This window comes from Candoia aspera, chromosome 1 (assembly GCF_035149785.1).
Source record: "Candoia aspera isolate rCanAsp1 chromosome 1, rCanAsp1.hap2, whole genome shotgun sequence".
Taxonomy (NCBI): Eukaryota; Metazoa; Chordata; class Lepidosauria; order Squamata; family Boidae; genus Candoia; species Candoia aspera.
The window spans coordinates 235265071-235286680 of NC_086153.1; the positions used below are offsets into that span (position 1 = coordinate 235265071).

Consider the following 21610-nt stretch of genomic DNA (forward strand, 5'->3'; position numbering starts at 1 on the left):
GTTGGTGTTGATAGGGGAGGGGGCAGTTGAGTCCACGGCCCCACAAGGCTGAAAGTTCTCCCTCACCTGTTCAACATCTATATGAAACTGTTGGGTAAGTTTATCCATCAGTTCAGATCTGGTATCCACATGCAGGTAATACCCAATTATATATCTCAGCTTTGTGCTATGAAAGTGATGGAAGCAGAGTGAGTCTGGATGGAACAGACTTAGGCTCAGTTCCAAAAGGATGCAGTGGTTATGGATAGGAGGGGGGAGCCCAGAACTATAAACCTGGGAGCTAAAGGACCTGTAAGTACAGACACACATCATGATGAATCCCCTTTCCCACCACTGTCTGTCGTAGCTGAACAGGATGAGAGTTCCCCTGTGTGAGTATATTGCTTTTATTAATATTACTCTGCTTAGTAAAGCTTTGTATTTTACAGTAAGTCTGGCATCCATTCTTCATTCTTTCTTTAGGGTCCCACCTGTGATGGTGGCCACCACCCTGTGCAACCAAGGTCTATCATATGACTGCCAAAGTTGGGTCAGAGAGAAGCTCATGGTTGTCATGGAGGCCATGAAATCTGGAGTAGCATTAGACCTCATCCCCAGGATGTGGAGCACTATCAGTCTGGGGACTCCACTACAGTCAGGCCATGAAATCCAAGATCATAAGAAGTGGTACTGTTGGGCAGCAAGTACCCACAGCTGATCCCTACAGCCTCATGTAATGGCCCTTCCAACAAAGAGGTGCAATTGCTCACTGCCAAGATATCACGTACAATCATTGCCGTCCCCTTCCCTAACCCAGGTGTCTTGGCTGATGGAAGAGCAAAACCGGGTTAAGAAAAGCTGTATCCATGTTACTGTCTTTTACAGAAAACAGGGCTGGCAGTGATTACATGAAAGGAATAGGACTACTGTATCTGATCACTGATTACTAAGATTTATTGGGAATGAAAAAGTAACAACATAAGAATCCAGTGAATAATATTTACTTTCAGATGAGGATATCTCTCTGTCTCTCTGTCTCTCTGTCTCTCTGTCTGTCTGTCTGTCTGTCTGTCTATCTATCTATCTATCTATCTATCAATCAATCAATCATTTAAAGTTTGCTTGTTTTCTCTTGTTTGTGATGAACTGTAGAAGTACGCTTCCTCTTTGAAAGAGAGCTAGAAGGAATACAGTGCCCAACCTCATTCTCTCCAACCCATTCCCTCAGTCTTTCCACCACCACCAATTCCATCTTGACTGTCTATCCATTCAACCTAATTCATTCCATCTACCAAGAGCAGGTTACTGTTTGCCAAGCACTTCAGTTGGTCCACCTACCTATTCAACCCATACAACTTGCCATAGTAACCTCTTCCTTATCCTTCCATCCCCCCATAACCATCATGGACACACCCCTCCTCAGAATGTCTCTCACAAAGCCACAAAAACAGCTGGGGGAGCCCAGCCCTCTCTTTTCTTACCCCAGAGGAGGGCCTCCATGTCATGAGTGCCGTTGAGCTAAAGTCATCAGCGCAATGGCACTCATGACAATGACAAGGAAATAAGTGAAGGGGCACAAGTTAAGTAGCCATCAACCCACAACGACTAACGGCTAACAAACAATAGCTAAACGAATCACGGAGCCACCCAAGCCATCAGCGGCAATACAACGGGGATCGCCCAGCTGAAAGCAATCAGCAGAAGAATGGAAACCTGAGGATGGGCGATCCCGGAAACCCTCAACCAATGGCAGGGCAACGCATGGGACAAAGGGGGGTGACGTGACCGTGAGTGAGGGGGCGCTGACCGGCGCGGGGTATTTAAACCCCGCACCGGCGCGCTCCTGTCACTCTCAGCTTTTTTCTACCAACGTTGTACCTACCCTGAAATAAACCAGAACCTGCTTTGCAAACCAGTGTCTGAACGTTATTCAGAGGTAGGCAGCGCATGACATAAAGCTGAGAGTCATAAACTCAGCCTCGCCGAGCCCCACCGGACGACAACGAGCCGCGGGAGGAGTAGACGGCGAGAAGACCAGCAAGATGAGGCCGGAACGGCGCGGGCAAGGAGGGCGAGCCGCGCGGCAAGAGACAGAGGAGGACCGACCGAGGCCAGAGGCACCGCGGACTCCCGGAGCCATGGACGCCCACCCCACCCGACCCGAGCCTCAGCTCCAACCCCAAGGGGAGATGGCGACGGAGGCAACCCGACCGCGGGAGGGAGCAGCACGACTTCCGAAACCAGCGGAGGACCCCGCGCCCCACATCGCACCCCAGCAACGGGCGTGGAGCGACAGCCCCACGGTGCTCAACACGGAGGAGGACGACGGAGACACCCATCAGACGGAGGAGGAAGCGGACCCGCGGCGGAGGGATGATGAACCCCACCGGCAACCCACCCCCGAGGACGCGCCAACGGAACCGGCCCCAGCGGCGGCGCGGGCTGTGGACGAGGAGGCACGAGCTGAACTCGCGGCCATGCGGGCTCAGCTGACGGAACTCCGGACCATGCTCCAGGCGCTTATGCCCCCCACGCCACCCAACGACGTCCCCGCACAAGCCCACACCCCGAGCGAAGCACCGAACCCACACGGGCCAGCGGAGAGCCAGCAGACGGCACAGGCGGCCGACACCACACCCCAGGAAGCGAGAGGCGGGGCCGCACAAAACGCCCGGGCCCCAAAGGACTTCCCCATCTTCTTCGATGGGACCCCCTCAAAACTCGTTTTTCATTACCAACGCTAGGGAGTTCATGGGGAGGCACGGACACTCCTATGACTCCGAGGCCGACAAGATCGCCGCCGTGGCGATCAAACTCCAAGACAGGGCGGCGGACTGGTACGTCCAACTGTACGAGTCCAGCTCCCCCGCCCTCGCCACCTTCCCTGCTTTCATCAAAGAGATGAAAAACTACTTCGAAGACCCCCTAGCTAAAGTACGGGCGAAAAGCGCACTCCAGAGACTTAAACAGGGCACACGCACGGTCCCTGACTACGCCCTGGAGTTCAAAGCCCTCGCGGGAAAGGTCTGCGACTGGTCTGAGACCACCCTGCTGGAAATCTTCAAAAGGGGGCTCAACCGCGACGTTCTCCAATGGGCCCTCTACCGCGACGACCCAGAAACGTTACACGGGTGGATCCACCTCGCGGGGAGAGCCGAACACGCGCACCGCACCTTCCTTATGACAACCACGGAAGACACAAACTATGTCGGGAAAAAGGTACCCGCACCACACGGGGGGATGGCCGGCCCCATATACCCAAAAAAGAGGTTCAACCGGGAGCCCTGCGGGAGGTGTGGCAAATTAGGGCACAGGACGGCGGATTGCTTCGCCAACCGACCGCCGACCAGCGCGCCCAAGCCCGCCCCGAAAATTAGCCCCAAACCACCCAACCCGGGGCCGCCCCCTCACCGCCGAATGACCGTGGCCACAGCGACACCGGAAGAGGGCTGGGACGCGTACTGGGGGGAAGAGGACAATACCGACCCCGACCAGCCAGCGGGAAATGCTCCCCGCCTGCTCTGAGACGCGTGGCGAGGCAGGCGGTGGGACAGCAACGCGGACCACCTCAACGAAACGACAAAAGTTCCGTAATATTGGCAGCAATCCAACTCTCTGCCGGCAACGGAGCCACCACGGCCGCGGCACTAGTGGACTCGGGGTGCTCAAAAAACCTCATCCACCCCGACCTAGTCGCCAAACTCGACCTCCGCTGCTTCCCCCTCCCCACGCCGCTGGCATTCCACCAGCTGGACGGCTCTACAGCGGGAGGGAAACCAGCCACGCTACAAACCGAGCCGGTCACCCTGCAAATGGGCACTCACACCGAGCGCACATCGTTCGTAGTCACGCCCATCGGACGGCCCATTGCAGTCCTGGGGATGCCATGGCTCGCGAAAAACAACCCGCGGATCAACTGGGCGACCCGCACCTTCACATTCGGCGACGGCGAGTATCGAGCACCAGCACCAGCTGGCAAAAGCAACCCCACGGTAGGACGAGCGGAGGCGACCACACAAGACAACGCCGCTACCACAGCAGACCTACCAGAACAATACGCCGACTTCTCCGAGGTCTTCGGAGAGGCAGAGGCAGACCAACTACCCCCCCACCGCAAAACGGATTGCCGGATCGACCTACTGCCCGACGTCCCCCTACCTAGACCAAAGATCTATTCGATGACCCCGAAGGAGATGGCAACCCTCCGGGAGTTCATCGATAAAAACCTAGACAGGGGATTCATAGAGCCAGCATGCTCACCGGTCGGAGCCCCCGTCTTATTCCGGGAGAAGAAAGACGGGACCCTACGGCTCTGCACCGACTACCGGGGCCTAAACGCGGCTTCCCTGTCCAACAAATACCCCTTACCCCTGGTAAAGGACATGCTCGCCCACCTCTCCACGGGCAAAGTCTTTTCCAAATTGGACCTTCGCGAGGCGTACTATCGCATCCGAATCAGGGAGGGGGACGAATGGAAGACGGCGTTTAACTGCCCCCTAGGCGCCTTCCAGTACAAGGTACTGCCCTTCGGACTCGCGGGGGCCCCTGGGGTGTTCATGCAGCTCATCAATGAGGTACTGCATGAACATCTGTTTAAAGGGGTCCTGGTCTACATCGACGACGTCCTCATTTACACAAAAACACACGAGGAACACGTAACCTTAGTCAGGCAAGTCCTCGACAAGCTCAGAAGGGCGCAGCTCTATGCAAAGCCTACAAAGTGCGAGTTTCACAAAGAGCGCCTAGACTATTTGGGGTATCGAATCTCCGGGGACGGCATCGAAATGGACCCCGCAAAAGTCGAAGCGGTGCTAAACTGGGAGCGGCCCCGCAACAGACGGCAACTACAGAGCTTCCTGGGATTCGCGAATTTCTACAGGTCCTTCGCCCGGGGGTTCGCTGAGATAGCCCTCCCCTTAACGGACCTCCTCAAAACCAAAGGGGTGGGGGACACCCGACGCGCCAAGAACCCAGGCACAGTGCTGAATTGGACTCCCGCGTGCCAGACCGCATTCGACAAGCTGAAAGCGCTGTTCACGACGGAGCCAATCCTCGCACACCCGGACCCAGAACGGCCGTTCGTGGTCCAAGCCGACGCCTCAGACTTCTCCCTGGGAGCCATCCTGCTACAAAAAGACTCCACGGGGCTCCTGAAACCATGCGCCTACCTGTCAAGGAAGTTCTCCGAGACAGAGAGGCGATGGCACGTCTGGGAGAAAGAAGCCTTCGCGGTGAAATCGGCACTAGAGACATGGCGTCACCTACTCGAGGGAGCCACCCAACCATTCGAGGTCTGGACGGACCACCGGAACCTCGAGGCCCTACGAACGCCTAGACGCCTTAGCCCAAAACAGGTCCGATGGGCCCAATTCTTCAGCCGCTTTGATTTCCAGCTGAAGTTCATGCCGGGCAAGAAGAACTTCCTGGCCGACGCCCTCTCCCGGCTGCCCCAAGACGAAGAGCCCGCCCCAGACACCATTGGGACGGTCCTATCCGCCTCGCAACTGGGAATGGCCGTGACCACCCGAAGCGGCGCACGGAGGCAGCTCGACGCTACGGCGCAGCCGACGGCGGGACAACCGGCGACGGAAAGAAGCCAACCGCAACTACCAGGGGGAATGCGCACGGACCTCGCCGCCGCCCTCAAAACCGACCCCTGGTTCCTGGCAAACCCCGACAAGGTAACGATGGCGCAAGACCTGGCATGGGGGGAAGGCAGAATCTACGTCCCGGACTCGCAACGCCAGGCGATCTTGCATAGGTCACACGACGCCAAGCAAGCGGGACACTTTGGGTTCCTCAAGACCCTACACCTAACACGGCGCCAATTCTGGTGGCCCGCGCTCAGGCGAGACGTAAAAACCTACGTGGCGTCCTGCCCAACGTGCGCTAGGGCCAAACGGGCACCAGGCAAACCCGCGGGGCTATTGCAACGGGTGGCAGAACCCTCCCGCCCATGGGAGGAAATCTCTATGGATTTTATAGTGGACCTCCCACCCAGCCAGAAGAAAACGGCCATTTGGGTGGTGAAGGACTACTTCTCAAAGCAGGCCCACTTCATCCCCTGCACGTCGGTCCCATCCTCACAACAACTAGCCAAACTCTTCCTCATCCACGTGTACAGGCTACACGGATGTCCCGCACGTGTGGTGACCGACAGGGGCACACAGTTCACCTCCAAATTCTGGCGGGCCTTCCTGAAGCTGACGGGGACCCAACAGGCCCTATCTACGGCTTGGCATCCGCAGACGGACGGAGCCACTGAGGTTCTTAATGCCACCTTAGAGCAATTTATACGATCATATACGAACTACCACCAAGACGACTGGGCTGAACTGCTCCCGTTCGCCGAAGTCGCATACAACAACGCCGTCCACACGAGCACGGGGAAAACCCCGTTCGAAGTAGTCTCGGGGCGCGACTTCGTCCCCATACCGGAGCTACCTCAACCCCCGGAACCCCAGGTGGACGCCAGCGACTGGGGACGGAAGATCGCGGAAGCATGGCCAGTAATCACGGCGGCGCTGAAGGAGGCACAGGCTGCTTACAAAGAGCAGGCCGACAAGCACCGGCGCGAACAACCGCCGTTCCAGGCGGGGGATATGGCCTATCTCTCCACCAAGTTCCTAAAGTCAACCCAACCCTCGAAAAAACTGGGGCCTAAGTACATCGGGCCGTTCCGAGTCACGCAAATAGTGAACCCGGTAGCAATACGCCTGGACCTGCCACACAACCTCCGGAGACTCCACCCGGTGTTCCATACCAGCCTCCTAAAACCGGCAACCACCTCCCGATGGCACCCAAGCACGCCACAGCCCGCACCGCTAATGATCGACGGGCAACACCACTTCGAGATCAGGGACATCCTCGACTCTCGCAAGCAACGAGGAACTCTACACTATCTGGTCAGGTGGAAACACTTCCCCCACCCGGAATGGGTGGCGGCGCACAACGTTAACGCGCCTGACCTGACCAGAGCATTTCACCGGGCATACCCCGACAAACCGCAATCAAGGTCAGCAAAACCAACCCCCCCCCGCAGCCCCCCCCGCCTCCCGTGCCCCAAGGGAAAGGGCCCCCCCCAAGCCCGCGACTTGGGTGGACCTTCCCCCCCCCGGGACTCACTCCCCCCGCCCCGGGCCCACGGGGTGGTGACAAACGACCGCCAGCACCCTCCCCCCGCCCCCCGGCCGCGGGGGAGTGGCAAGCAAGTCAACAGGGCAACCTGGGGGCAACGCCCAGGAGACACAACAAAGGCGACGCACTCTAAATAAGAAAAGAAGGGCCCTACCTGGAGCTGAGCAGCACCCGACCAGCCACGCCTCTCGCCTCGCCGAACTGAGCCAAACAAACAGGGTGTGGTTGGAGCATGCGCACGCCAGGTCAGAACCCGAGCATGCGCACCATGGACACACCCTGGGAAGGCACGTGGTAGAGGGAGGAGCAAAGGGAGGGGCGACAACTACTCCGGCGGGAACTTTGAAAAAAAAAAAAAAAAAAATGTGGCGTTTTGACAGCTCCACGGGGAAAACCAAGAAAACCGGGGGAGAACACTATTCGAAAAGGGGGCAGTATGTCATGAGTGCCGTTGAGCTAAAGTCATCAGCGCAATGGCACTCATGACAATGACAAGGAAATAAGTGAAGGGGCACAAGTTAAGTAGCCATCAACCCACAACGACTAACGGCTAACAAACAATAGCTAAACGAATCACGGAGCCACCCAAGCCATCAGCGGCAATACAACGGGGATCGCCCAGCTGAAAGCAATCAGCAGAAGAATGGAAACCTGAGGATGGGCGATCCCGGAAACCCTCAACCAATGGCAGGGCAACGCATGGGACAAAGGGGGGTGACGTGACCGTGAGTGAGGGGGCGCTGACCGGCGCGGGGTATTTAAACCCCGCACCGGCGCGCTCCTGTCACTCTCAGCTTTTTTCTACCAACGTTGTACCTACCCTGAAATAAACCAGAACCTGCTTTGCAAACCAGTGTCTGAACGTTATTCAGAGGTAGGCAGCGCATGACACTCCAACACTCTTCCCCATCTCACATTCAGGAATTCCAATGACAATAGTGCACCCTTTCTTACATTTTCCAAACTCTGTTTCCTTTTCTCTCAATGTCTCAGTGTCATGATCACCGTTGCGATGCTTGTGACATCGCAACGGCTCGCATGACAATGCAGGGAAATGGGTACCGGGCGGATTAAGGGAAAAGGCAACTAGCTAACAAAAGAGAGCAACAGGTGCTGGCAACAAAGTATCGACTCTAGCCAGAGGTGTGGAAGAGAGAGATACAATGTTGCAAAGAAGGTAATTGACAAGACCAGACCATGAGGTGCGCCCAAGCTGTCAAAGAGATTACGAACCTGATCGCCCGGCAATGAACCATCACCTGCCGGGGAAACAATCAAGGAGCACAGGAGGGGCTCCACGACCCCTCACCTACCAGCAACGGAACCGACGGGGCTCGGGGCGCACCCGAAGTAAGAAGGGGTGGAGCGCTGACCGGCGCGGGCTATTTAAATCCCGTTCCGGCGCGCTCCACTCACTCTCAGCTTTTCTAAAAGGCATGCACTCTGTTCTATCAATAAAGCCAGAACCTAAGCCCACGTTAGCGTCTGTGTCTTTACTGGTTAGCAGGCAGAGCCTGACACTCAGTTATCATCCAGCTCCATCCCAGGCTGCAGGAACTCCCAGCAAAGCCTCCTCTCTTGTTGACCAGGAGAAACTGATGAGAGACTTCTATAACAATAATGTTTAGGGCAATATGCAAACCACTAATACTATGTATTGGTTTCTGTATCAATAACATCTAGGATAAAATGGAAGCAGTTTCTTACCCCAGGCTTCTTAGGTTTCTCAGCTCTATCAGTGCTTTAAAGAGGTCTTCCATACATCTTTCATCCAAATTCCATTCCCTAAAGGGGAAAGACATTTCTGCTCTCAGACTTTGACTTCAGTGTTTCCAGTTCATCTACTTTTTCAATATATAATTGGCATTCATTCCAGTCCATTTGTAAAGTAACCAGAAATAAATGTACTCATGTTGTAGTATGGGAAATTAGTAGTAGAAAAAGACCATTTTGTACATAAATGGTTACAGAGCATCGCTTGAAGGAATTACAAACAAGTGGGACTCTCTAGATCACTGGCTGAGCTTCCTTTTATTTTAGGAAAACATCTCTGCTCCAAGTGGCTATTGGGAACTGTGGCAGGAATGCCTTCTTCCCGCTGGTCACTGATTACTGCCTCCCATGGCCACTTAAAAAAAAAAAATTATATTGTACAAAATCACTGGAAAGACAGGATATTTCTAAAAAACAAGTTTACATGATAGACTGATCTTTTATTAGGAATATGAAGTTGACAGAGTGCTGTCCCTTGTCAATTTTTTCTACTGGAGGTGACAGGAAAAGTGGAAAAGCTGTGGTGTGTTATTTTTCCTTTTATTAATCCATCATTTTCAATTATGAGGGGTAATCAATGGATGAGGGCTAGTAGAAAAGGTCTAGGTAAGTGTTGTCTAAGGCCCACCCACAGGTAATGGATTCATGCTTGCCTCCCTAACACTGTTATGATTTTATCCCTCTTCTGAGACTGGGGTTGAAGTGGGGCCCAGACAGATTGTCGGCTTGAAAAGCAATCAGGCAATCAGGCACCTGTGACAGCTTCAGGGCCAGTGAGTCAGAGCAGATGAGGCCCAATTCAGATAATGAGGGAGCAGATTCTGGCAGGGAGCCTAGTCAAGAACACACTGGGAGCTATGAAGGGTTCAGCAAAGCAGTCAGCACATCTCCTTCGAAGGAGAGGGCAGCAATGCACCTAATCAAGTCACGTCAGCCCTTGGTGCTATGTGATCCTCCAGCCCGCAGATCCTAGGCTTGACATTCAGACTGGCTCATGGATTCTCTGCTGCTTGAACACTGGACTGTTACAGAAAACTCTGGTGATTCAAGGTACAAGACAAGTTATGGATCCTTTCAACATTCTAAAGTTTAAAGGCTCTCTTAGTCACTTGATTCCCGGCTATTAGTAGAAAGTTTACAACCTGGCAATAAAGCCCTTGAGTCTTGTACTTGTCTGGGTTTCTGTTCTGCATCACCTGGTCAGGACAGTCACAGATGGGAGGGATAAATAAGCAGGGAAATCCACCAATTGGCAGCTGTAGTAAGCAGGGTCTGAGCAGAACACGAGCCCACCACTGTGGCTAAAGCAGAGGAAGGGGTTGAAATCTGGAAAGAACTCTTCAGCCAGCTTCATCTCCAACAGATGTCAAGCAGCTGAAGACTACAAAGAGGAAATGTCCCTTGTTTCCTTCGATTAGAGAAAAAAAATCTACACTGAAGCCGATGTTCGTAAGAATAAAACCATTTTTAAAAACTGAAAAAACATAAAGCTTCATAGGAGAAGCCTTAAACATTAATCCTGTAGTTCATTCAATATAACAATTATCCCAACAAGATTGGAAAAGGGCTAATGACCCTCTCTCAATTCAGTCCTGAAGCAGATAAAATATTCTCTCCAGAATTGTGTCCAAGTCACACCACTGGGAGGAATTCCTTTCCTTTCTCAATCTACTCCTCTTATTTGAGATTATAAATCTCCTATAAAGCTTCTTGTTTTTTCAGTTTTTTAAAATGGCTTTATTCTTGTGAACACTGGCTTCAATGTAGATATTTTTCTCTAATAGAAGGAAATAAGGGAGGTAGGTTTTGAATTAAAATTCTCCGATAAAACTATATAGTCAATTGCTTCTAGAAATGACTAATTTTAAAATGACCAAATTTAAAGAGAGGAGCTTAAGAAGTTTCCAGTTATTACAGAAGCACCTTCTTATGTTATCTGCCATTTAAGCTGGAAAGATTTATAGGCAATGAAACTTTCAGATGCGGTGCCAGGGAACATTTGAGGGTATTGAATGCAGCATTTTTTAGTCAACAGGGAGGAAGACCCTGGGCTTTGCTATGGCCAAGTAAGTTTCCAATCCATCTCTGAAGACTGTCAGTGCTGGGCTATGTATAAAATAATCAAGTTTTTAAAATGTCGTTTTATTTCTTTGTTTATTTACATTTGTTCCAGCCTTCAGATCTCAACAGGAATTGGCTCTCTGTTCCAGAGCTGAGCTGAGCACTTCCTGTTCATATGACTCTCAGGCTCTTTAACTCCAAGGGGGACTGATTGGTGTTGCCCCCCCTCCCCCATGGACAAGTGCCCATTTTTAGTTAATGGTCCTTCCACACTCACCCAGCCCAAGCCACCTCTTAACTGCTAAGGACTGAGACCCCTCCCTAACTTAGCTGCCCAAAGACATTTATGCATATGCAAAAGGTGGCATTTTTCTGGCCTATTACTACAGTTGAGAGAGTAGGTTAGGGAATAGTGGTGGCAGGATCATAAACTGAATTAAATGCCCAATACGTTATAAACTTTCAAAAACACTTACTCATTTTCTGGTGAAAATAATTCTCCATGAACAGAGATATCCTCCAAATTCTGGCAGTGTTGTACACAATAGGCCAGGATTATCAATTCTATACCTGAGTTACACCGATAATGTATTTCAGTGATATCATATAATGCATTTTTTACAAAATTGTCATCTTGTGTCTCATATAAGTAAGTAAACATTTCTTTTTGGAAATGGGAAGCAATACTTCCCTTTTTAATGTTATTTTTCATCCAGTCTAATAAGAACTCTTTATTCTTAGGAGAAATTTTCCATCCAAATTCTTTTTTCAACTTGGTCATTCTTTTTCCTTCATTTAAAAAACCAAAGAGGAAGCGAAATCCTACTGCAAAATCCAGTCTAGAAGATGTATGTCTTTCTAATAAGGTCTGCAAATTTCTATTCAGATTTTCAGAACGCTGCTCCTCTCCTTCCTCTAGAACATAAAACAAAGCAGCAAAAAACTCCTGGAAGCTTAAGTGAATGAAGCTGTAGGTTTGAATACAATCAATGTCTCTTTGGAAGATGTTCTGATTCAGAAAGAGGGGGAGGGAGTCTTCCTGATCTAAGCTGTGCTTCTTGACTTCTTCTTCCATAAACAGGATTTCCCGTTTCCAGATTCCTTCTGCAGCCAAAGAGCACAAGCCTTTCACATTTGTCTGGACATCCTGCTTGGATTTTTTTTGGTGAAACTTTAACAGGCTGGAGAGATACAGCATATAGATTGCAGTGAGGGTGTACGGGGTCTTCTGGAATTTCTTGTCTCTCCCTATCTCTTGTTTCATCACTGTGCAGACAATCCAGCTCACAAGGGGAATGACACACATGGTAAAAAGTGTATCATTTTGCTTAACCAATCTGAAAGCTTGAGCTGCTTGGTCTTTATTTTCAAAAAAATTGTAGAAATATTCTTCCCTTTCCTTTGGAGAAAACCCCAAGATCTCAAAATAACGTGGGTGCTCTAAACATCGATGGAGCTTCTCCAAAGCAGTTGGTCTTGTTGTGATTATAAGATAGGATTTGGGAAGAAGCTTTTTTTGAAATAAACTGCTCAAAAGAATTCTCACTGGCTCCTTCTTCCAGGGATCAGTGCAAAAATAGTCTTGAGACTGATCAAAGGAATACCTTAACTCATCAAACCCATCAATTATGAACAGAAGCTTTTCCACATTCTTCACTAAGTTTCGATTGACATTTTCCACTGCATGAGTGTTGGGACATTGTTTTGAAACTATCTCTGCAATGCTACTCTTCTCTGAGTCTGCACGGAGGTTCATCTCTCTACAGTAAATATAGAAAATGTGATTAAATTTGTCCTGGTAAAGTTGTTGAGAAGCCCAATCAAACATGATTTTTTTTGCCATTGTGGTTTTTCCAATGCCTGCAGCTCCTTGCAACACAACAACTTGTGGAGCTAGTCCATGTTTATCCAGGTTAAATAATGTTTCCATGCTGGTGGAAGACTTGGCTCTCTTGCTGATGATTTCAGCATGTTTCCTTCCTGTCGCCATAATTTCATCTTCTCTCTCCTCTTCAGACCGGTGATAATCTAGGATGATTAGTTTTGAGTATCTCTGGTTTAGGGGCACGTATTCACCAGGAATAGAATTAGGATCTTCCATTCTTTGAAATTTTTTTTTAACATGGCTTCTGTAATCTAAAGGAAGGATGAATCAAATTAGAAGTGTGATAGGTAAGTCCTGCATAAGCCACTCAATTAGGTGGATCTTCTCCACAGAGCCACCCTCATCCACCCTCTGGATTAATGTGTTGAAGGAAGGTGCAGGATATTTTGTCAATTGGTCTAAGTCAGAATTGAGGTCAATAGGCAAATATTTGTTAATACATTTAATAATTGTCATGTATTAACTATTTGCTTCTTCTTGTTCCACATAGTATTTCTCAAATAACTGCATTAAATACTAATAAGTTATATAAAGATGTTTCTTTGGACCTTCATAGATGGAAATCTTTAAACCTTACCCCTTTTGGGATATGGTAAATACTCTCAGGATGAAGGTCATTCCCAGCATACTTTACATTTTGTGTGGATTGTTTTTTATTCAAAGAAAGAAAGAGACACAGACACAGGATAGGATGTAAGTTTCCCAAATTCTGAATTATACCCTTATGCATATCTTCTGATCATACCAAATATGAAGCAACTTCATGCAGTATAAATTCTCCTTGCAAGTAAGGAGGCCCTTTTGGAATATTCATATATGTCATTCTTAGTTACTTAGATGGCACTGCCTTCAAAACGTAAGAGATAATAGACGTAACTCTTTCAACTATTACGTCAAGTTGAAAATTGTGGTATACTGTTTCCGGAAAATGGCATTTTGATCCCTTTTCTTGTGCTAAATTAATGCAGTGCAATAATCCAGACCTTAAAACTGATTTTTAATAAACTGTATTATATGGAAAATTTGGATAGATGCTGTTTTTTTTCTTTAGACGAATTATGGAATAATAATGATGGGTTTTTATTATTTCCTTTGTTAAAGGATAATATATATTTTTATTTAGCATTCCACTGGCAATATTTACAGCTACAACATCCCTTTGGACCTGCAGCATTTCAGCTTCAGAGACACATAGATGATTAGAAGAGATCATTTAATCTTATGGAACTTAAAATCACACAATTAGTTCTCATAAATATTCATTTCCAATAAATCAGTATGATATATACATTTTAAAAACTAAATGGAATAAATAAGTGGAGATCTAACCTAATCTGACAACAGACAATTGTCTTAACATTTGTATCAAAAATTTTAATATATATCTTAGATTATAATTTATTCAACATAAAGTAGTATTTTGGATTTATAGGTCCCCATTAGATTTGTACAGAAAAGGAACCAAAGTCATTGTCTTTTTGGAGATGTAATAATGTGTTCTACATTTTTGCAATGTCCTAAAATTGTTGTATTTTGAGAACAGGTTATTATGTGTACCAGTTTGACTTGAGATGGATCTTAACATTTTGGAATGGCTATATTTTTTTGAACTACTACCTATTACATGGAAACTGATAGCTGGACAACAGAAATGGATTATCTGTGCCATCCTTATCACTAGGAGATTTGTTGTTCAAGACTGGAAAGATACATTTATGGCCCCAATTAGCCAATGGACTGAAGACGTCAAGTTACTTCAAGTTCCAAAAAAGTTGTATACAAACAGAGACTATGAATGGACAATTATAACATAATATGACCATCTTTTATTGAAGCTTCTGTGTAAAACTAAGAGATAAATACATATATTTCTTTTGTTTATTATTGGTTTCTCTTTTTCTACTGTTCTGTTGGTACAAATTATAATATTTTAGGATTTTTTTCTAAGGTCAGAATTTAATTTGCAATTATAATATGCTAAAAAACCTAAATTTAGAGCTGAAATTTGTCCTTCAAATTCATGAGTTAACCAACAGATATGAGATTACAAAATCTTTTGAAATGTTTAAGGGTTAGGTCCTTCCTTCCTTCCTTCCTTTTTTATGGTCAGCAAAAGCCACCCTGGAGCTTTCCCCATCAAGATTTTTGGGATGAGTAATACTTATGACAGCTTCTTGCACAGTTGGGGAGTGGAGGACCTGATCCTGCTGAATCAGCTTTAAACATAATTCAGTGATCCTTTGAATGGTTTCTGCCTTACCTGATGAATCTGGCAATTGGTGAGCATCAACATCTGCAACTGAAGATGGACTGGAATTAGTGAAATACAGATTATAAAAATGGGTAAATTACAAAGCATGGTTTTTAAAATAGGCAAATACTTGTCGGTATAACTTCTATGGATGTCTATATTTACTACGTATATTAGTTTTCTTATCTAATAGTTCCTATGACTTTCTATAAACTCCCTCTCTCCCCCTTTTCTTTTATAGGCAGGCTTGAATGGCCCACAACCGTGAAAATTACCAGGCTTAGCTAACCATGCCCCTGCCCTCTCTCCCAGCTCTGGGTTGCAGAATCAGTCTTGGAAGGAGGAGGAGAATGGCCATTAAACCATTCCCCCCACTCCTACCATTCTAAGCTGTTTCAGAAGGATACCATGATCAATGGTATCAAAGGCCATCCAGAGATCAAGGAGGGCTAGGACGGATATACTCCCCATGTCCTGATCCTGTCAGAGGCCATCCATAAATGCCATGAAGTCCATCTCAGAGCTATATCCCAACCTGAAATACAACTGGAAAGGATCTAGATAATCGTTTCCTCCAGGATGCTTCAAAGCTGCAAGGCTACCACATTCTCAATAACCTTCCGTAAAAAGGGAAGTTTGCAGACCAGACAAAAACTGTCCAGTACCACTGGATCCAGTGATGGCTCTTAAGGAGAGGGTGAACCGTCACTTCCTTTCAAGCAGGTGGAATCATCCCCTCCCATCAAGAAGCATTTATCATCTCTTGGATTCAGCTACATGTGGTCTCCTGGGAGGCCTTAACCAACTAGGAGGGACATGGATCTAAAAGAGGGAAGGATTCAACCTCCCAAGGACCCCAGCCACTTCCTCAAGGCTAACTGGCTCAAACGCCAGGACAAGCTGGCTTGTGTAGTGTGCAGTGAGTGACTGACAGTGTTGGAGAACGAGGGGAGGATTTCAGATGCACCAGCAGCTGAAATCTGATGAAGCAGAGAAACAGCAATAACCAACAGCCATCCGGCCGCTGGGAATGAACTTTTCCCCATCTAGCAAAGGCCTAAACGTCTATGAGATGCTAAAGTCCCTTCAGAAGTTTGGGATAGCAGGAACCAGAACTTGGCTGAAAATACTAAAACACCAGCCAAAGCTAAGGTAGCTAAAGGGTGGCTAAGAGGAGTCAACCCACAAGTCACAGCTGGGAGAGCAGCCAATGCCAGTTGCTTGGCACAGCTGTAATGCAACTCAAGGAAAAGGAAAAAGGGAAAAGACAGAAAGGAATTCATAAAAATTCATAGCAACTGCAAAGAAGAATCTTTAGAATTAGAAGCACAGTACATAGTGAGAAGGGTGACCAAGAAGTCAATATCAGGACTTGTGTTCTTTTTGTATAGCAAAGCTTCCCTTGTAAGGAAGGAGAAAAATTAGTCAGCCTGAGCTGCTTCCTATTACAGTAGAGCTGACCTGTCTCCTCACCCTTCAGCTCCCCCGATCCCTCCTTCTGGGAAAGCAAGAGCTGGGTGTGGGTGCTCACTGGCTGTCAGCAGGACCCCTGATTCCTACTGCAGCAGTGCCTAATGAATGCACCCCGCTGGGCAACATAGTTCATCCTGCTGGCCTCTGCACAAGCCCTGCATCATCCTCATCTCTATTTTCTATCCCGGTTTGTTTTTCATATGTGGACGGTGGGGGTAGAAATCCTTGCCCGCCCAACAGTGAGGCCTCTGTGGTGTTGGGTGGGTATATTCCAATGTTGCAATCTTCCACAATTTATTTTCCAAGTATATCTTTTTTTTCTCAGACTCTACCCAGCATTACACACTCCGTTCTCTTCCCTCTTAGCAACAATGACATCACCACCTGTAAGATATCTTAATACTATATCATGTCAGGAAGCATCCAAGATGGTGATCGGGAGCAGACGCTAATCGCTGCTCTGGAGGGGGAGGATCCTGGTCTCCCTGAACCCTTTGTGAATGTTGATTTCCCCCCTCTTTGATAATGGGGGTTTTGTGGGACAAATTTTTTGTTAAATTTGTGGGTTCTCCAGCTTTGACATCTTGTGCCGGGGTCGGAGACAGTGGAACAGCCGAGTGTGGCAGACCTTTTGGGGCGGCAGCAGACTGTGCACTGCCGAGCCTCCCATGGAATCTTGGCAGACCCTGGTGGACCCCTGTAGCCTCTGGCAGACCTTGGCGACCTATAGTTTATTTATTTGTTTATTTATCTATCTATCAAATTTGTCACTGCCCATCTCCTCCCACTGGAGGGACACTGGATGGTTTACAACAAAATACTCAGTAAAACAATAAATATATAAAATACATTATAAAATTACATATTATATATGTAATTACATATTACATATAATAATTTAAAAATTACGAATAGTTGAACAGGATTCTGTGGAAGGCAGTTTCCCAAATTGCAAGGGGTCTTTATTTCCAGTTTAACTTCAGTGGAGAGAACATTTCTGTAATATGTTGTGTTTCTTTACCTTTCTGCAGAGTTTCTTCAAGTTTTTTAGCAACATCGTTTATGTTGCTTTTTTGAAGGACCTGAATGCACACCTTTCGAGCATCTTCTCCATAAAAGTGAATCATGAGATCTACAATGTTTTCTCGATTAGCGTTCTCCAATGAAGCTGTAGGAATGTGTGGCTTTCCATCATAGTCAATACATTTTAGCCTCCATTTAAATTCTTCAAATTGCTTCTCAAGGAGTTCATTCAATGCTCTGTAAAGATCTTCTCTCACAACGTGGTTCATGTCAATTGTGAGGAATTATATCTGATCTAAAATTAAAATTGGAGAATTCAATTGATATTTTATGGAAAATTAAATTTGAAGGGAACAATACTTTCTATTTTCAAGTTAAATTAGCACAAATGCAAAGGAATTATGCCGCCCATAATACAGCAGTTTATTTATTATTTGATTTATACAAGTTTGTGTTTGTCAGCCATTACATACATTCTAGGCAGGTTACAGCCCTAAAACATATATGGCACTCATCCTGACCTGGGGTGGCAAGCTGTAAATAAGAATTCCCACCCTTCAGGGCTCCCCCTATCCTATCCAGGGATGTGAACCCACAGCTTTCCTCTTGGCTTGCAGGTAATGGGCGGGCAGATTCCACCTTGAGTAACACATCCCTGTTTGGAGCCACACTATTTGGAAGATGCAGAAACACTCAAAACTGCCCCTTGTAGATTGTCCAAAAGGAGGCCATAGATACATAGAGGGTGTTCCCCCACTATCCAGTTCTGTTGAGGTCATCCATGAGAGCAGCAAGGTAGCTTGGTTCCCTTGCCCAGACCTGAACTCAGACCAGAGGAGATGCAGATACGCTGCTTCATCCAGAGCTCTCTGTGGGAAGGGTGGCCCCTTGCGGGACAGCTTCGAAGAGAAGGTGGGTGGGCATCTGTCAGAGATGGATCCTGCACTGAGAAGGGGATTGGATGAAACAGCCTTTATGATTCTAGCTCCATCCCATGACCTTTGGTACAAACTTCCATCTTTGTGCATATAATAGCCTCCCTGTAGTCACCATATATAAAGCCAATCATCCATGAATTTTGCTAATTGACTACCCGTAATACTAGTAAGAAAAAGTCTGGTTTATCTGAATATTAATTTTTTAAAATTCTCTGCATCATCGTATACTGTATATTTGTATCCAATATCTTTTCGCTTTTTCACAAGTCCCCCATGCACGGTAAAATGCCCCTGCATTTATTACAATCTGAATAAATACGTGCAAAACAGACAAAGGAAATTTTAGGCTGCAACCAGAAAGCATATTTCCTGCATCATAGTTTCACTTTTTTCTGCATAGTTCAGTTCCAACCTTGAGTATCGTGTCTATTTGTGGGCACCACACTTTGCCTGGCGTTCAGAGACCCTGGAATATCATTAGAGAAGGGCAAGAAGGGATTTGGTGGGCTAGAAACAAAGTCTTATAAAAAGATGCTGAAGAACAGGGGGTTCCATCCTTGACAAGACTGAGGATGGATACAACAGCACACCCACTCTTTGCTTTTCAGTAAATAATCCCAAAGTAGCTTAAAGGCAGCAAATTATGCCAAATTGCAGGCCCGTGAATAGGACACCTTATAAAGAAGAACTATGGTCCTTCTGAAAAAGAGGCTCAAGGTTTATTCCTCCTTGAGATCCTGACCTAGATCCTCAATAAAGGACTTCAAGGCGTAGTAGCAGACCCCTCTGGCAGCCATATTACAATAGAGGGAAAAAAGATATGGGAGGTGACTCTTAGGGTTCCCCAGCTTCCAAATGGAAAAGACAGTGACTAATAAAATAAGGCCTCAATTTAAAAGAACTTTGTTTAGCAGACTCAGATTCAGTAGACACAAATTGGTGGATAGTATGAGTTATAGCAGTAAATAAATGTACAGTAATCAGTAATTATCCTGATCGTATATTGTGATATTGGTGTTGTATTATTTGGTGTTTATTTTTTTACTGCTTTTGATTTTTATTAATGAGCTCTGCCCAGAGTTACAAATTACGAATTGGGCAGCCTCATAAAATCCTTCGATAAGTAACTAACAGCAAAATAGGATTTCTCATGTAGGACTGTGTTCTGGGCACAAAAAACGCCAATTTCCTGTTTCATGGACCTTGGGCTTTTACAAACGCCCCTTGCCCTCCATTCGCCCACTAAAGCGAGGGCTTGTGGCACGTTAAAGGGTGCTCAAAACTGAATGCGAGCCCAACAGATGGAACAACGGTGGGGGTCCGACCCCCTGCATCCAGCCCATAAGCTCTTGCAGCATCGGGGATGTCAGACCTCTTTTCTTCTTTCACAGGGGGCACCTGGGGGCCAGATCAGCTTTTGTCTGCCAGGGATGCTCTTCCCGCTGGACAAATGCCCGAGTCCTCACCTCTTCTGCTGAAACAGCCTGGTAGTGGTTAAATGCACAGGCAGCGTAAGAGGCTGAACTCTACAAAGCCAGGGGAGTTTGTCAACGTGAAATCATAGGGACTGGCCAAACGGATGAAGTAAAATCCATCCCAGCAACAAAGCCTTAGAAGTTCACAAGCAGGACAGAGAAAGGGCCTCTGATGTTGTTTGATCCCAGTGCCAAGTACACCCCCCTGTACAAAGAGCCAGGCCTTGATGATCTCCAAGCATCATCCATAACTTCTGAAAAAAAACTTCCCTTGCTTATAGGCTGACTTGGAGATCAGGGACCCTCCACTGCCATCCACACTTCAGGCTAAGCAGAAGGGCCTCCTTCCTTCCTGGAGACGTTTTCTCCCTGCAGAAATTACGCTGCGAAAACTTTCCCAAAGGCTGTACGGTTTTGTAGAGCATTGGCACAAATACGTACCACAAAATCCATCCCCCCCCCCCATTTAAGCATTTAGGATGTTAGGCTTACCGTTCCGTGATGAAAAAAAGGAGGCTGAAAGCTAACTTGGTCCTGAATTTGTAAATAGATATAAAACTTTGTCCTTCCTTCATTTCAAAACTCCTTCCCCCCCGCCCTTCCTTCTTGTAGTTTACAGTGTGAATCATGTTTCCTCTCCCGTGTCCTGAGGCAACAACTTCAAGAGAGGAAGTTCACAGCAGTTCTGCTTAATCAGTCATATAAAATAGTAGGGCTTGTGCAAGCTTTGAAGAGAATGAATTTCCTCAAGAAAGGTTTCAGTGAACGTCCCGGAGACGTTTTCTCCCTGCAGAAATTACGCTGCGAAAACTTTCCCAAAAGCTGTACGTTTCTGTAGAGATTGGCTCCTCCCCAGAAGGGTCTACCGCACAAATACGTACCACAAAATCCATCCCCCCCCCCATATTTAAGCATTTAGGATGTCAGACTTACCATTCTGTGGCGAAAAAAGGAGGCTGAAAGCTAACTTGGTCCTGAATTTGTAAACAGACAGATAACACTTTGTCCTTCGCAGACCTCCGGTAAAAAGCAGTTTCGTTTTCAAGGCTCGTCCCCCCCCCACTTCCTCCTCGTAGTTTCCAGCTTGAGTCTTATTTCCTCTCCCGTGTCCTGAGGCAAAAGGAAACGTTTCACAGCAGTTCTGCTTAATCGGTCATGTAAAATTACAGGGCTCTGCTAGCCTTGAAGAGAGTGAATTTCCTCAAGAAAGGTTCCAGTGAAGAGACACCCCCTCTGCTTCACTTAAGGCCTTCCACACCGTTTCTGGTGCTTTCTCAGCCTCCCACGGAGCTTGTAATACCAGGAAAGGGCTTCTGGGCATGTGCAGATTCTTTTCCTCCCCTTTGCAAGAGACGGAGCTCGAGGACTTGGAGGAGGCTACAGGGACAGCAAAGCTCTTCTCCTGAGGTGAATCCAAGCTGCTCACACAAGCCTAGAAAATGCTCCCCTCCTTTTTCCCCTTCAGCTCTGTGGGAGAAGTATTGTGTTTGCTAGATCAGACTTGGTGCGGCTTTCACGTTCCCTGTCAATCCCCTTCTGAAGCTCTTACTGTTTTGATGTGTGTGATACCATTGCTATCAGTCTCACTATTGGGCTTTAGGAAACTGCCATTGGC

At 47.3% G+C, this 21610-nt stretch overlaps 1 protein-coding gene across 6 annotated transcripts in view; it reads right to left on the bottom strand.

Moving 5' to 3' along the window:
* LOC134487428 (NACHT, LRR and PYD domains-containing protein 12-like) overlaps positions 1-21610 on the bottom strand; it is a 310626-nt gene that overhangs the window by 144711 nt on the left and 144305 nt on the right. For 3 of the 6 annotated variants that reach the window (XM_063289223.1, XM_063289225.1, XM_063289224.1), the window contains exons 1-5: positions 20488-20550; positions 17581-17877; positions 15096-15134; positions 11427-13086; positions 8824-8901 (exon numbers count right to left, since the gene is read on the bottom strand). The exons of 2 other annotated variants lie outside the window; for them this stretch is intronic. In XM_063289223.1, the coding sequence (XP_063145293.1) occupies positions 8824-8901; positions 11427-13086; positions 15096-15134; positions 17581-17851 (2048 nt within the window). In that variant the 5' untranslated portion in view covers positions 17852-17877; positions 20488-20550. Of the gene's footprint in view, positions 1-8823; positions 8902-11426; positions 13087-15095; positions 15135-17580; positions 17878-20487; positions 20554-21610 lie in introns of those variants that run through there. One more of the 6 variants, XM_063289228.1, reaches the window with a different exon arrangement.